At 57.2% G+C, this 14,785-nt stretch overlaps 1 protein-coding gene and 1 non-coding gene across 2 annotated transcripts; both read right to left on the bottom strand.

The window, feature by feature from the left end:
* Nucleotides 1-3,791: 3,791 nt before the first annotated feature.
* Nucleotides 3,792-5,836, bottom strand: TLCD2 (TLC domain containing 2). The gene is given in 5 exon segments (XM_029082492.1): nt 3,792-4,085; nt 4,087-4,212; nt 5,084-5,166; nt 5,421-5,503; nt 5,664-5,836. Coding segments are annotated over 5 exon segments (759 nt in total).
* An 8,031-nt stretch (nt 5,837-13,867) lies between these two features.
* MIR22 (microRNA mir-22) lies at nt 13,868-13,989 on the bottom strand. The gene has a single exon (NR_034720.1). It is a non-coding gene; the product is annotated as a microRNA mir-22 (primary transcript).
* Between the last annotated feature and the right edge of the window lie 796 nt (nt 13,990-14,785).

The following is a 14,785-nucleotide window of genomic DNA, read 5'->3' as shown; positions in this document are numbered from 1 at the left end:
AAATCATTCTTGCAAATCAAAGCGGACAAAGATTAAGATTTTCATTCATTCATTCATTCAATAGTATTTATTGAGCGCTTACTATGTGCAGAGCACTGGACTAAGCGCTTGGAATGGCCAAATCGGCCACAGAGACAGGCCCTGCCCTTTGGCGGGCTTACAGTCTAATCGGGGGAGACAATCAAGAACAATAGCAATAAATAGAATCGAGGGGAAGAACATCTCATTAAAACAATAGCAAATAGATAGAATCAAGGTGATGTACAGCTCATTAAAATAAATAGGGTAATGAAGATAAATACAGTTGAGCAGACGAGTACAGTGCTGAGGGGAGGGGAAGGGAGAGGGGGAGGAGCAGAGGGAAAGGAGGGAAAAGAGGGTTTAGCTGCGAAGAGGTGGGTGGGGTGGAGGGAACAGAGGGAAAAGGAGAATCTTGGAGAAGGGGTGTGGCTCAGTGCAAAGAGGCCGGGCTGGGGAGTCAGAGGTCATGGGTTCGAATCCTGACTCCACCACGTCTCAGCTGTGTGACTTTGGTCAAGTCATTTCACTTCTCTGGGCTTCAGTTGCCTCATCGTGATGATGTTGTCCTGTTTTTGTCCGTCCGTCTCCCCCGATTGGACTGTGAGCCCATCATCGGGCAGGGATTGTCTCTGTTGCCCAGTTGTCCATTCCAAGCGCTTAGTACAGTGCTCTGCACATAGTAAGCGCTTAGTAAATACTAATGAATGAATGTCCATCATTCTCCCACCTTGTCATTCATTCAATAGTATTCATTGAGCGCTTACTATGTACCGAGCACTGTACTAAGCGCTTGGAGTATACAAATCGGTCCGTCCTTTGCTCCGCAGCATCGGGCCCGAGGACTGAGGCTGGTTGAGTCCGAGGCAGATGTCCAGGGACCCCAGAGTCCTGATGTTCTGGGAACTCTGGCTGGTGAAGTATAGGCTTCACTTAATTTTTAAAAACCCCCCTATGGCTCGCCTCCTAAAAATAGCACTAACAAATGTAATAATAATTGCGGTATTTAAGTGGTTACTACGTGCCAGGCACTGTACTAAGCGCTGGACACAACCTGTACCCCACATGGGGCTCCCATTTGATCGATGAGGTAACTGAGGCACAGAGAAGTGAAATGAGTGTACAAGGTCACACAGTGGACAGTGGTGAAGCCAGGATTAGAACCCAGGTCCTTCTGACTCCCAGGCCTGTACCACACTGCTTCTGGCAGCATGGCCTAAGCACTGGGGTAGATAAGAGATAATCAGATCCAGCGCTCCCACTTGGGACTCACAGTCTTAGTAGGAGGGAGAACAGGACTTTTTTTTCTTTCTCTCTAACACTATTTCAGAGATTTATTTTCTCTCTCCGTCTCCATCCATCTCTTATTCTAGCCATCATTCTTTGTCTCTTTTTTCTGATTCTTTCCATCTGTTTCTGTGTCCTTCGGGATCTCTCCATCTCTTTTACCTCTTCTCCCTGCCCACCTTCCTTCCTTGCTCCCTCTTCATCATTCTCTCTGCACAACCATCTCTGACTCTTTTCTCTTCTAATCTCTCTCAGCTTTTCTCTCTGCATCTTTCTGTGCTGTTTTTCCTCTCAGAGTCACTTTGTCTCTGCCTCTTTATGTTGTCTCTATACATCTTTCCCTTGGTTTCTGCTTCTCTTCACCTGTGTCTGTATATCCATATCTGTGTCTCTATTTCACTATTTTTCTCTTTTTCCTTTCCCTCTTGATCAGATATCTATCTTTTTATGAATCTTTTTGTCTTTCTTGGTTTCTGTCTGATTGTCTGGCTGTCTCTTGACATCTGTTTCCCCTGGTCTCTAGAGTTTCTTTCCATCCCCATTGCTCTTTCACCTGGTCTTTCTCCCATTTTCTGCTTTTCTATTTACTTTTCCTCTGTCATTCAGACACTCTCCCTCTCTCATCCTCTGTTTCTCATTTTCTCTCTCTTCCTCTCTTCTTTATTCTCCCCAATTCATTCTCTTTCTTTTGGTCTGTCTCTTTCAGCCCTGGTTTCTCTCTGTCTCTGACAATCTCCCTCTCTCTCAGTGTCTCTCTACTTCGCCAGCTCCACCTCGGTCTCCAGCTGTCCTGATTCTTTATTTCTTTCTATTTTTGTTTCTGTTTGTGACTTGTTTCTTCACCATTTTTCTGAGTCGCGTTTCATTCATGTTTGTTTCTTAGTCTGAGTTTCTCCGTGACTGTCTCTGCCGCTCTTTCTCTTTCTGTCTCATTCTCTACATTTTTGACTCTATCCTTTCTCCCCATGCTTTTTTCCCTTGTTTTTGTGTACGTTCATGCCTTGCCTTACACGTTCCATTTCTCTCAATCTCTCTCCCTGCCTCGGTTTGATTCAGTCACTCTTCCATCTCCATTCCATCATTGATTTTCTCTGCCCCAAAGCTTCCCCTACTTCCACATCTCTGCCTTTTCCTTTTGTCTGTCTCTCTCCTTTGCCTCTTTTCCTGCCTCACTGTCTTCCTCTTTCCTCTGCTTCTCTTTAGGTCTTTTTCTCTGCTTTTCTCTCTGGCTTTCCATCTCTTCCTCTTTACCTCTCTCTTCGCTTCTCTTTGGCTCACCCCTTCTTACAGCCTCTTCTGCCTAACTTTCTCTAGACTCTAACTTTCCCGTCTCTGTCGCTAGCATTCGTTTTTTATCAGTGTCTCTCTCTGTTTCACTGCGTCTCACTCTGCATCTCTGTCTCTCTCCTCCTCTCCTTCTCCCTTGGTTCTCGAGAAATCACTGCTGGTCTTAGGAGAGGACAGAAGGCAGGAAGGGTTCCTCCTCAAGGAGAAGAAAGGGCTAAGCAGATGTGTCCAGAGAGAGAAGCTGGTGGAATTAGAAGGACCTGTAGGGGTGATGGTCATTCCCTAGCACTGAGACCCTCGTCTCTTTCCTTTCCAGGAGGCCCAGCCCCCTCCGTTGCAGGGAAAGCTCTGTGATAGCCAGGCATCCAGTTGGGCTTTGGGGGTCCCCTCGGGGATGTGGCACCATCCCGTGGCACCATCCCTCACCCCCATTCCCACCCCTGCCCCCCCAAAAAACAGAATCTGCACCCCCATGTTTGTTTCTATGAGTCTGTATTTTCTCAAAAGGCTGCAGACACCACAGTGCAGTGCAGTCACTGATAGGAACAATAACCAATATTAGTCAATATTTCCCTCTCCCGCCCATTAGCACCCCATTTCCAGCCTCGCACCTTGAGATGAGAGGGTGGGGGCCACTCGAGGACCTGTGACACCCAACCTGTCACTGGACTCCACTGAGGCAACTCAGGCAGGGAGGGGCCAGGCAGCCCTCCATCCCAGGGGTATTCATTCATTCATTCAATCATATTTATTGAGCACTGTGTGCAGAACACTGTACTAAACACTTGGGAGAGTACTATATAACAATAAACAGACACATTCTCTACCGACAGTGAGCTTAGAGGGTAGGGGCGGCCGCCACTCCTCCCTAATCTGCAAGAGTGTGTGTATGTGTGTATGTTTTGAAGTTTGACCCTGTCAACCCCCTTGCATCAGGCAGAGCTGGAAACCATTATGCTGGGCTCCTTTTATTCATCACCCTCTCTCCGCCCCACAGCACTTTCTGTCCATATCTGTCATTTCTTTATATTAACGTCTGTCTCCCCTTCTAGACTGTCAGCTCGTTGTGGGCAGGGAATGTGTCTGTTGATTGTTAGATTGTACTCTACCAAACGCTGAGTACAGTGCTCCGAACACAGTGTGAGCTTGGTAAATCCGACTGGCTGAATGACCGACTGCCTCGTCTCCGGCCAAGCTCTTTAGAGACAGGGCTCCCTGGCCCTTTTCCCCTCTGTGGCTCCTGGGACCAGGGGAGGAGCCGGAGGGGACCTCAGGCAGTCGCTGACGAGGAGCCGGACGGCCAGCACGATGCTCCTGAGGCCAACGATGAGCAGGCCGCCCCCACCCAGGGCCCTGAGGGCCGAGGGGACCGTGTCCGGTTGCTGCTGCGGCAGCCAGTGGCTCATCCAGCCCAGCGGAGCCAGGCGTAAGAGCGGCAGCGTGGCCAGGGAGGCCCGGCTGGCCAGGCGGAAGGCGGAAGGTGGGGCCGCGGGCTCGGCCGGCCAGCAGCAGCAGCTGGCGCACGTGGAGGCAGGCGGAGTTCAGTTCCAGCAGCAGCGACACCACCGCGAAGCCCACGTAGCGGCCGCTCACTACGGCCACCCCCAGGCAGCTCATCACCTGGGGACACGAGGGGATGGACCGTCGGGGCCGAGGGGACGACCGAGCGCTAGTCTCCGTCCTCAACGGACCCACGGTGCCGGGCCCTTCTCTGTCCCCCTGCTTCATCCCTCCCAACTGCCCTGAGTGTGGCTTTCAGGCCCCACCCTCGCTCTGTCTCATCTCAGCCCGCGTCTCCTTCTTTCCACTCCGGCACCCCATCTACCCCCTGTCCCCGACACCCTAGTCTCCTTCCCTACCTCAGCCCTCCCGCCTTAGTCCCCGCGGCTCCCCGTCTCCGCTCCCCGGCCCGTGCTTTCTGCTGGCTCTGTCCCTCATTCCCCAGTTTATGTTTCCCCAGCCCTCTTTGTCCTGGCCCCCTGCCTCGGTCCCCACAACCTTATGATCATCCTCTGCCTCGGTTCGCCCCGGCACTCTCTCCCCATCTCTCCACCCCGGCCCTCAGTCCCCTTCAGACTCTGCCCTCTCTTTTCCGTCTGTTCCTCTTTCTCTGCCCCACAGACCCTCCTCTCTGTCCCCAATCCCAGAGCCCTGTTGGCAGGACGCCCTCCCCCCACCGCCCACCCACTCCCCACCCTCACCCTCCACCCTCAACCATCAGAGGGAATTAGTGAAGCAGCCCGGGGTGCTAATCAGCTGGGATGGCAGCAGGGCCCTGATCCTGTGGTTGGAGCAGGGACTTGGAGAGTCTTAGTTGGCATCCAGGAGTGGAGGCCACTCCACCCCGCCCCTGGGGCTTGAGGCCCCCCCATCCCTGAGGTCGGGTCCTCCTCTAGCTATTGGGCTGAGCCCCCATCCCGAGGCTGATCACCCCCTCCATCCCTGGGGCGCAGTGGCGAGGGGCATGGGTGCCCGCCCTGCCCTCACTCACGGGGGCGTGGTGGCCCAGCAACTCCCAGGCCTGGCGCAGGGTCTGGTTCCGCAGCAGGTCCGGCCCGTCTGCCAGAAAATACCCTGCGGGGCCCCGGGGGCGGGCGGCACATCAGGGAGGCCCTCCGCCTTGCCCCGGCCAAGGGCCCAGGCTCCCTCCATGGAGGCGGTGCTCCAAGCGGGGGTTGGGCCCTGCTTCCCTTCACGTGCCTCGATTTCCCCCCGGGCCCCAGGGAGTTGGGGCACGGCACGCGTCCAGTTGGAGACCCCCTGAATCCCACCCGTGCCCGCCGCTCAGGGACTCCCGCCACCTGGGTTCTTCCACCCTGGCCTCTCACCGAAGGACGCGGAGACCAGGACGAGCGCCGCCGGGGAGTGACCCCGGATCGGGTCCACAGCCATCTGTGGGCACCAGGGCAGGCTGGGGCGGAGGGACACGAAGGCAGGGGGTCACCGGCCCCGCTGCCTCGACGCCCCAGAGCCCTCGGAGCCCTCTCTCCCTCCCACCGGGGCCCCCTCCCCTCCAGTCCGGTCCCGTGCCTTCACGTGTCCTGGCCCACTGGTTGCCCTGGTCCCCACACCCTAGCAGCGCCCCGGAGCCGGCGAGCAGGCTGTGCACCAGGGAGGTGCACGGGTTTCTCCACTTCCAGCGGGTCCGGGCCGGGGCCGGGCAGGACAGCGGCGCCAGCCCCCGGTGCAGACCCCGGAACGTGGCGAAGGAGACCCCGGCCACCAACAGCCCGGGCAGCACCATGGGGGGACCCGTTCCCGGGGGTGACCGGCCCGGTCCTCGTGCCCGGGCCTCGGAATCCCGTGTAACTATCCCCGGGCTCGGCCCCGCCCCAGCTCCCCGCTTTCCGCTCCGATTGGGGCAGCCTTAGGTTCCCGCCCTCGTCATCGGGGCAACAGCCCCCGGACCCTCCGGGTCCATCTCGGCCTCCCGTGCCACCTCCAATCCCCGAGGCCGGAGCAGCCCGACCCGACCCGTTTCCCCACCTGGAGACGAGGATGCGTCCGGACGGCCCACGCTCTCCCTGGGGCGGCGGGGAGAGCAGACGCGTGTGGCAATCACTTCAGAGGCCGCCTCCGAGGGACAGGGGTTTGGCGTACTCCCAGTCGAACCAGCCTTACCAACGGCCGACCGGGCCAGAGCCAGAACCCACTAATAATAACGAGAGTATCCATTAGGCGCTTACTACGTGCCGAGCGCTGTTCTAAGAGCTGGATGGCGGCCAGGGGAGGGGGAGAGAGGATGGGGTGGGTGGGGAGACACGTTGTTCTCATCGATGGAGAGCATCCGGGCCTATCCTCATGAACGGTCAATCAATCAGTGGTATTTACCGAGTGCTTACTCTGTATACTTGGGAGATATAGTGCAGCGTGGCTCAGTGGGAAGAGCCCGGGTTTTGGAGTCAGAGGTCATGGGTTCTAATCCCGGCTCTGCCACTTGTCAGCTGTGTGACTGTGGGCAAGTCACTTCACTTCTCTGTGCCTCAGTTCCCTCATCTGTAAAATGGGGATTAACTGTGAGCCTCACGTGGGACAACCTGATTACCCTGTATCTACCCCAGCACTTAGAACAGTGCTCTGCACATAGTAAGCGCTTAACAAATACCAAGATTATTAGTTACAACAAAGCAGCTTGAGAAGCACTGTGGCCTGATGGATAGAACACAGGCCTGAGAGTCAGAAGGACTGAGCTCTAATTCCAGCTCCACTGCTTGTCTGCTCTGTGATCTTGGGCAAGTCACTTCACTTCTCTGAACCTTAGTCACCTCATTTGGAAAATGGGGATTCAAGCTTAACCCCCTCTACTTAGAGTTTGAGCTCCATGTGGGTCGGGGATTGTGTCCAGCCTTCTTACTCACTATCTCGTATCAACCCCGGCGCTCAGTACAGTGCTTGGCATATAGTAAGTGCCTTCAGATACCGAAAAACAACCACAAACAAGTAGACGCAATCCCCACTCTCAAAAAGCTTACAGTCTGGCAGGGGAGAGTCTGTAGTCCCATTAGCCCCTGTGCACAGGGCTGGGGCCGGAACTGATTCCCCTGTGTCTACCCCAGCGCTTAGAACAGTGCTCTGCACATAGTAAGCGCTTAACAAATACCAACATTTTTTTTTTCCTTTTCTCATAGGCCTTAATCGGAGAAAGGGGGGCAGGAAGGTCTTTCACCTAGCCTAGTCTGAGTCCAGCTGGATCGGGGTCATTTTGACCTGGCTTCACTCAGCCTCCAAACAGGACTCAGTCAGTAGTGTTTTCTGAGCATCTACTGTGTGGAAAGCACCATCCCCAGCCCTGGGGAGAGTATAACAGAATCAGTAGATGAGATCCCCATCCTTGAAGAGCTTACAGGCTAGCAGGGGAGAGAGACGCTAAAATAAATTAGGGAGATTCACCAAGCCCCTACGGGGTTGCTCCCAAGGGGGCCCCCGGCTGCCATTTTCGGCAGGTACCTTTTGGTTTCTGCTGATAAAATTTCTTCAACAGTATCATCATCTTCAAACCTCTGAGATAACTCTGTAAAACCAGGGGACTCGCATTATAACACAGCGCACACGCTCTCCCTGGGGGTGGGCAGTCCAGCATGGGCCCCACATTCTGATGGTTTGGGTGGGGTGGGGGCTGCACGGCAGTGACCATGTCGTGCCTCTGCCCTGGAACCCCCTCCCTCTTCATATCTGACAGACAATTACTCTCCCCACCTTCAAAGCTTTATGGAGGGCACATCTCTTCCAAGAGGCCTTCCCCGACTAAGCCCTCATTTCCTTTTCCCCCACTCCCTTCTGCACTGCCCTGATCTGCTCCTTTCTATTCACCACCCTCCTCAGCCCCACAGCACCTATGTATCTCTCCATAATTTATTTATTTATATTGATACGTCGTCCCCTCTAGACTGGAAGCTCACCGGGAGCAGGGAATGTGTCTGTTTCATCGTTATATTGTACTCTCCCAGGCGCTCAGTACAGTGCTCTGCATAGAGCAAGTGCTCAATAAATGCGATCGACTGATTGACGACGGTGGGCTCCAGAGACCACACCAAGAGGAGCGCAGACGGTGAGTCCAAGAGCCCTCCCTGGGATCACAGAATGAGAATCCCTAGTTTAGAGAAGGGAACTGCAGAGGATCTTAGCCCCTGGATCCCATTTCTGACTATGGCCAGACTAGGGAAGCCAGGCCTTCTCTGCACCCCTCAACCAGGGTCAGAAAAAGGAGCCCGGAGTTCACTTTACCCCCTGCAGCCTTGATCAGAGAGCAGGAACAGGAGGCTATTTTTAACTTGCTTCCCACCCAGAATCCACCGTTCACACCTTCCCCCAGGACCTGTAAGGCCCTCCCAGCTCAGCTTCACCATCTCTCCCCTCCTTCAAAGTCCTTTTTCAAAAGGCCCCTTCCCCAGGGAGCTCCCTCACTTGGTCCCCACTTTCCCTGGCATTCCATCTCCCTCAGCAGTCTTGGAATTCTTAGGTGCTGATCTGTCGTCAGTGCATTTACCCACTTGGGTTTACTTTTGGCACGTATTTTCAAGTTCTTTTTTACTGTCATTTCATCCACTTACGTCAGCTTGTCCTCCTCTCTTGATGGTAAGCAACTCCATGATAGAAATTACGTTTCAAGCTGCCTCTGTAGGGCTCCTAGTCCTTAGCAGCCTGACTTAGTGGAAAGAACACGGGCCTGGGAGTCACAGGACCTGGGTTCTAATCCTGACTCCACCGTTTGTCTGCTGCGTGACCTGGGCCGAGTCACTTCACTTCTCTGTGCCTCGGGTCCCCCATCTGCAAAATGGGGATTCGATACCTGTTCTCCCTCCTACTTAGACCGTCAGCCGTATGTGGGACCCGACTATCTTATATCTACTCCAGTGCTTAGTACAGCGCTTGGCTCATAGTAAGCGCTTAACAAATACCATTATTCCCTCTCTGGACAGTAAGCTTATTGTGGGCAGGGAATGGAACTATCAACTCTGTTATATTGTACTCTCCCCAAGCACTTAATATAGTGCTCTGCACGGGTAGGTGCTCAATAAATAGCAGTCGATTGGGCACCCCCGAGATTTTCGATGACTGCTGCTGCCGCCGATGTCGGTGATGGTGGAACCACCCCTCCCACGGAATCGACTCCAGGGTTAGAACCCAGGAATGACCCCCGAAATTTCAGGGGGAACCGCCCTCACCCTCAGGACTTCCAAATCCACGGTACTACCCACCCCCACACAGGTGACCGGACGGCTGCCGCGCCTCCAAAGAGAAAGCCCGTCAGCACCTGCGAGCCGAGCGCTGCCGCTCTGGGGGACTAGCCTGAGAGCGTCGACCCAGGGGACAACGGGACCGGAGCACTGGGGGAGTTATACCCTAGTAGAGGCTCGATCCTGGAAAACAAGGAGTTTCTGTACAGGCCCTTGGCCCGTACAGGCAGAGTCTGTTGTTCCATTTAGAATGGTGCAAGGAGGAGCAGTGCAGGGCAGAGCTAAAGGCCCGGGGTTTGCCGGCAAGCCGTGTGATCTCCACGTCTCCCCGCCGTCCACGTTGATCGACATTCCCCTTTGTACATGTTGCCTCCCTGTTCGCCCTTTGCCAGGAACTCGCCGAGCTGGCTGCCAGGGAGGGGCAGAGAGGCTGGAAGGGGACCTCACGCCCCCGGGATGGGTGCTGTGGAGGTGTTGGGGTCACATGTTGCGACGGAGAGGTGGAACCGCAGGCGGCCAAAGAGGAGCTCTAGGGGTGGGGGGGTGGGGGGGAACTGGAGGGGAGGAAGAGGCGAGAAGCAGTGGGGAAGAGGCAATCCTGCCCTGCCACAGGCCTGGGGAATACCTAGGCCTTGCCTCCGTCACCTCTCACCCACCTCTTTTAGCCTGGGGATCAGAGGACCTGGGTCCTGATCCCAGCTCCACCGTGTACCTGCTGTGTGACTTTGGGAGTCATTTAACTTCACTGTACTTCAGTTTCCTCATCTGTAAAAGGGAGATTAAATGCCTCTTGGTTCTCCCTCCCTAGGCTGTGAACCCCATATAAGACAGGGACTGATTACCTTGTACCTACCTCGGTGTTTAAATGCTTAGCCCAGAGTAAGCTCTTAATACTACAACTATCATTATTCCACTCCCAGCCTTGTGGGTCCAGGGAGGGGGACTTCTCCAAACTAAAAAGCCCAATCTCTCTGCCCATAGTAATATTTGTGATATCTGTTGAGTGCTTATCGTGTGCCAAGCACTGTACTGAGCACTGAGGTAGAGTCAAGATAAAATAGGTCAGAGGGAGTCCCATGAAAGCATCCCAGAGTGCACTCCCTTCCTTACCGGACCCCTCCCCTCCGAGAGCAACTCCCCCCTCGCTCGGCAACTCCCCCAGAGCAATGCCCTCCCTCAGCTCAGCCTCCCTGGTTATCAGCCCTCCCCGGGACCTCTCCACCTCCGAGGTGCATAAACTGCATGGTTGTCAGTGCTGCTGCCCGTTCCCCGGTCTCGAAGCAGATCCAGGCCTCCCCTTATCAATCAATAAATACGATTGATTGAGCACTTACTGTGTGCAGAGCACTGATCTGAGCACTTGGGAGAGTACGAGAGAGTTGGTAGACATTTCCTATGCACAATGAGCTTACAGTCTAGAAGGCGAGACAGACATTAATATAAGTTATGGATATGTACATAAGCGCTCTGAGGAATCTTCCTCAGACAGCCCTGACTGGAATCCAGATTCTCTTGCTCGACTGAAAGCTCCTTCAGGGCAGGGGTCATGTCTGTCGGCTCTGTTGTGGACTCCCAGGCGTCTAGTACACTGTTCTGAACACAGTAGGTGCTCGACCGATACTGTCGGTCGATTGCAGGCCCGTCCCCGCTGAACTATTCCTCCCAAAGGGGTTGAGGTCCCATTTTATCCGTGTTCAGAGGAGGCAGGATGTAGACAGCCACTTTTTGGGTTCACAGAAGAGCCGGGGGCACCAAAGCAGGGGCTTCAGATAGTGTCCAGTCCAGGGAATTAGAGAGGCTGGTCCTGTGGCAAACACCAGGGGAGGCAGTAGGGGGCAAGTGAGGATTTTCCCCCATTTTGGGGGAGCCGCAGCGGCCCCGCCTCGGGGTTACAGGCAGGCAAAGAGACTTCCTCCCACCCAAAGACTGACCCGCTCTCCAAGGGAAAAGTGTTGCAAGGGCCACCCAGGGAAGTTAGGGGGAAGAGGAGCAACCATTGACAGTGGGGGGGGTGGGGAGGAGAAACTGAGTCAGCGTGATAGCTCACTGTGGGCAGGGAATGGGTCCGTTTGTTATATTGCATTCTCCGCAGTGCTCAGTACACAGTAAGCCCTCAATAAATGCCACTGAATGAATGAATGGGAAGTCTTTACTTCATATCCTGAGTTAAGAGGTTATCAGTAGCCACACCCTCAACCCCGGTGGAGGAGAGAGAGCCGGCCTCCTTGTGGCCAAGGGTGAGAGCCTGAGGTGTGACCAAAACCTCTGCCACCAGGCCCTGCCGGGCCGGCCACTCCCCGCGCTGCTCCGCTTGCCCCTAACCCTCCGCATGGGGCCAAGTCCAGCTCGTCCTCCCCATCCCCAGCCTTCCACAGTAGCTGAGTTGGGACAGGAGGAGGGCACCTTAGGGGCGGGAAGGCAACTGTGGTCCTCAACTAGACAGGTGCTTTCCAGCCTGAAAACTCACCTCCTATCCCCGGTCTCTCCCCGACCTTCTCCAAGGCCCATCCCGTCATTCACGTTCCATCCACGTTCACCCGCACAGAGCAGCGCCGGGACACCCCTGGGCCTGATCCCTCCTGCCCCGGCCCCTAAGGGAGCCACCCCGGGACTCCTCCGGGCCTGCTCCACGCCCCTCCGGTTCCAAGGAGAGCAACCCCCGGCCCGATGCATCCCCCCCACCCGGCCCCAGGCCCAAGGACGCCGCGACCGCACCAGGGAGAGCCGAGCGAGGTCAGGCACAGGGTTGAAGCCTGCCTCTGGCTGGCAGACACCTGCCACCGCACCATGCCCTCCCCTACTTTAGGTTCACAGAACAAACAAGAGTTTGAGATTGATCTTTTTATTGGAGAGAGGGGAGAGGGGGTGGGTCAGAGAGCACTGTATTCTCCCCGCGTTCCGGGAAGAGAGGGAGGGTCCTGCGGCCCCTAGACTTTACCTCTTTCAGCTCCTTGAAATGGAAAGGAGCAGAAGGCAGAGCTGGGCAGGTCCCAGATCAACCACACCACCTAGCTCGGAGTTGGATCGGGTGGCAGAGAGCGGCTCGCTGGGCAGAGCGGCGGCCGGGGCCTGCTCTCTCCCCCTCCCCCCCTTTCTGTGGACATACTCCAACCGGTGACCTTCCCGGCAGCCCCACCCTAGGGCAGCAGGAGGGACGGACCTTGCTGCTGGGTGGGGGTGGGGCCACCTGCTCCTCCATGTCTCTACCACCTCTACCCTCCCCTTCCCCCCACCCTGCTCCCTCCAGGGTTCAAGGCTGAAAAAGCAGCACTTGCATGCTTCACGCTGACCCTGCTCCTGGGGTCCCAAGAAGTAGGTGGAAAGTGGTGGGGTGATTTGAAAGGAGAGGGGGAGGGGTGTGAGGAGTAATCAAGGGAGGAGGGGAGGAAGTGAGAGTGGGAGAGACAGAGAGAGACACAAAGGACAGAGACAGATCCAAAGGAGGAGCAGGGGGAGAACACATTCTGATCAGATGAGAGCAGGCCAAGGATGTCCAGCAACAGAGGGTGCCAGCTTGCGGGCACAAGATGGGGAGGGGGCAAGGCAGCGGAGAGTTGGGCGGGGGGTTGGCGTAAGCTGTCCAACTGCTTTTTTGCTCTATGATTCTCACTTTCCCCCTCCCCATCTTCCACCTCACAGGGGTGGAAGAGAGAGGAAGGTGACACAGAGGTCTGATGAAGGGGGCGGGGAGGCTTCCTCTCCGGTGCCCTCAGGCTCCGCTCCTGATCTAGAGTGGAAACTCGCCCTCTCCCCCCCGGCCCACCCCCAGTGCCATTTACAGAGGGGGCACTCGATTGCGGAGCAACTTTCCTGGAGCCGATCTCGTCGATTCCCCTCTCGACCCTTTGGCAGGCCAGGGAAAGGAGGAAACGGAGGGGCAGAGTGGGGCCCGGCCCCAGTGCCATGAGGGAAGGGCCGGGCTCCGCTCTGAGGGTTGCATCTCGGCGTTAGGGAGGGGAGAGGGACCAGGGAAGGAGAGAAACAGAAAGAACGGTCTGCCCCAAAGGGGGTAAGGGTTGGGAAGAGAGAAGGGAGGGGAGAGGGGTTTGGCCTTCCTTCTACTCTTCCTGTAAAGACGCGAGGGGGGGGGTCATCTCTACCCCCACCCGCCCCAGAGCGGGGCAGCCCCCCCCCAAATCTCCAGTTCTAGACCCACTTACCACATCAGTCAATCCCTTCCCCGTACCCTCCCCACCTCCCCCAGGGAGGCGAAACCAGTCTGGAAAGGCACCCACTTCCCAACCTTACCCCTTGGAGGGAGAGGCTGGGTACCCGTGCCTCCGTACTCACAGCCCCCAGCAAGCAGTCCATGATTCAGAACCCATGAGGACTGAGCGCTCTGCACACACTGACCTCGGAGGGACACGGCGAAGTTACGGCGACCCACCACTGACCTCGGCCGAGGGACGTACCGAAGTTACAGTGACCCGCCGAGTCTCCACCCTCCCTGGGTTGCCCCCTGCTCCTCAGTCATCACCCTTTCACGGCCCCCTGGGCTCTTCCCCCTTCACTGCCTCCTTATAGCCACGACCACCCCCCGCCCCCTCCAAAATCACCTTCCGGGCAGTAGGAGCAGCTCCGGTCCTCGTCCTCCTGGTCCTCGTGGCAGACAGGGGCTGAGTTCAACAGTTCTTCAACTGGCAGCTTTAGCTGGGACAGGACGTAAAGCTTGCCACTGAAGAACTGCTGTGACTCAGCCAGGCCCGGGCCGGCACACGGGGTCACCTGGACGGGGCGGGGGAGAGAAGAGAAAAGCAGGTCAGAGCCCAGGCCGGCCCACTCCGATCTGCCAGGGGCCGGGGGGACCCCTCCGTGCCCGCTCCGCCCCATCAACCGGTTGGATTCGAGCGCTCGCTGTGGGCAGAGCGCTGTACTAAGCGGCATCACCACGACCCCCCCTCCCCGGCCCGGGGGGGGGAGGGGGTGTCTAGGCGCAGCGGAATTGGGTCTGACCCCCCTCCCCGCTTTTACCGTAGGTTCGTCTTCTGGCTCCCGGCCTTGTCTGGGGGGCGGGGGCCGGCCTGGATGCCTTTGGCCAAGGGTCGTGGCGGCCCCCCCAGCACTCTGCTCTGCCAGGGCCCTGCCCGGCCCCACCCCTCGCCCCCTGCACCGAGGCTGGGCATCCCACCGGGCCGCCTTCGGTGTCACCCCCCCAGGACCCACACCGTGGGCCGGGCGCAGGAGGGTGGGGCCGGGACCCCCCCGCCCCCCCCCCGGAGGCCCCGGCCCCTGGGGCCCGGGCGGGGCCCTCCTTCCGATGCCGGGGGGCCTGGCGGGGGGCGATGCGGGGGAGGCGGGGCGGTCCGCGGCCGGGGGCGGCCTCTCCCCCGGGGGGAGCCCGGGCCGGGGGGCCGGGGGGCCGGGCCGTCCGGGCGTCCCAGATGCCAGGCATTCCGCTCGTGCATTCCGGGTACATCTGGTATGAATTCCGGGCCGTCTGCCGGCCCCTCCGTGTCTGAACTTTGTTCCAAGTCCCAGGCCCCGCCCCGGCCCCCCCGCCGCCCGCCCGCCCGCCC

This window comes from Ornithorhynchus anatinus, chromosome 17 (assembly GCF_004115215.2).
Source record: "Ornithorhynchus anatinus isolate Pmale09 chromosome 17, mOrnAna1.pri.v4, whole genome shotgun sequence".
In the NCBI taxonomy this organism is placed as follows: domain Eukaryota; kingdom Metazoa; phylum Chordata; class Mammalia; order Monotremata; family Ornithorhynchidae; genus Ornithorhynchus; species Ornithorhynchus anatinus.
The sequence above is the reverse complement of the archived record's forward strand: the minus strand, read 5'-3'. Positions and strand labels throughout refer to the sequence as shown.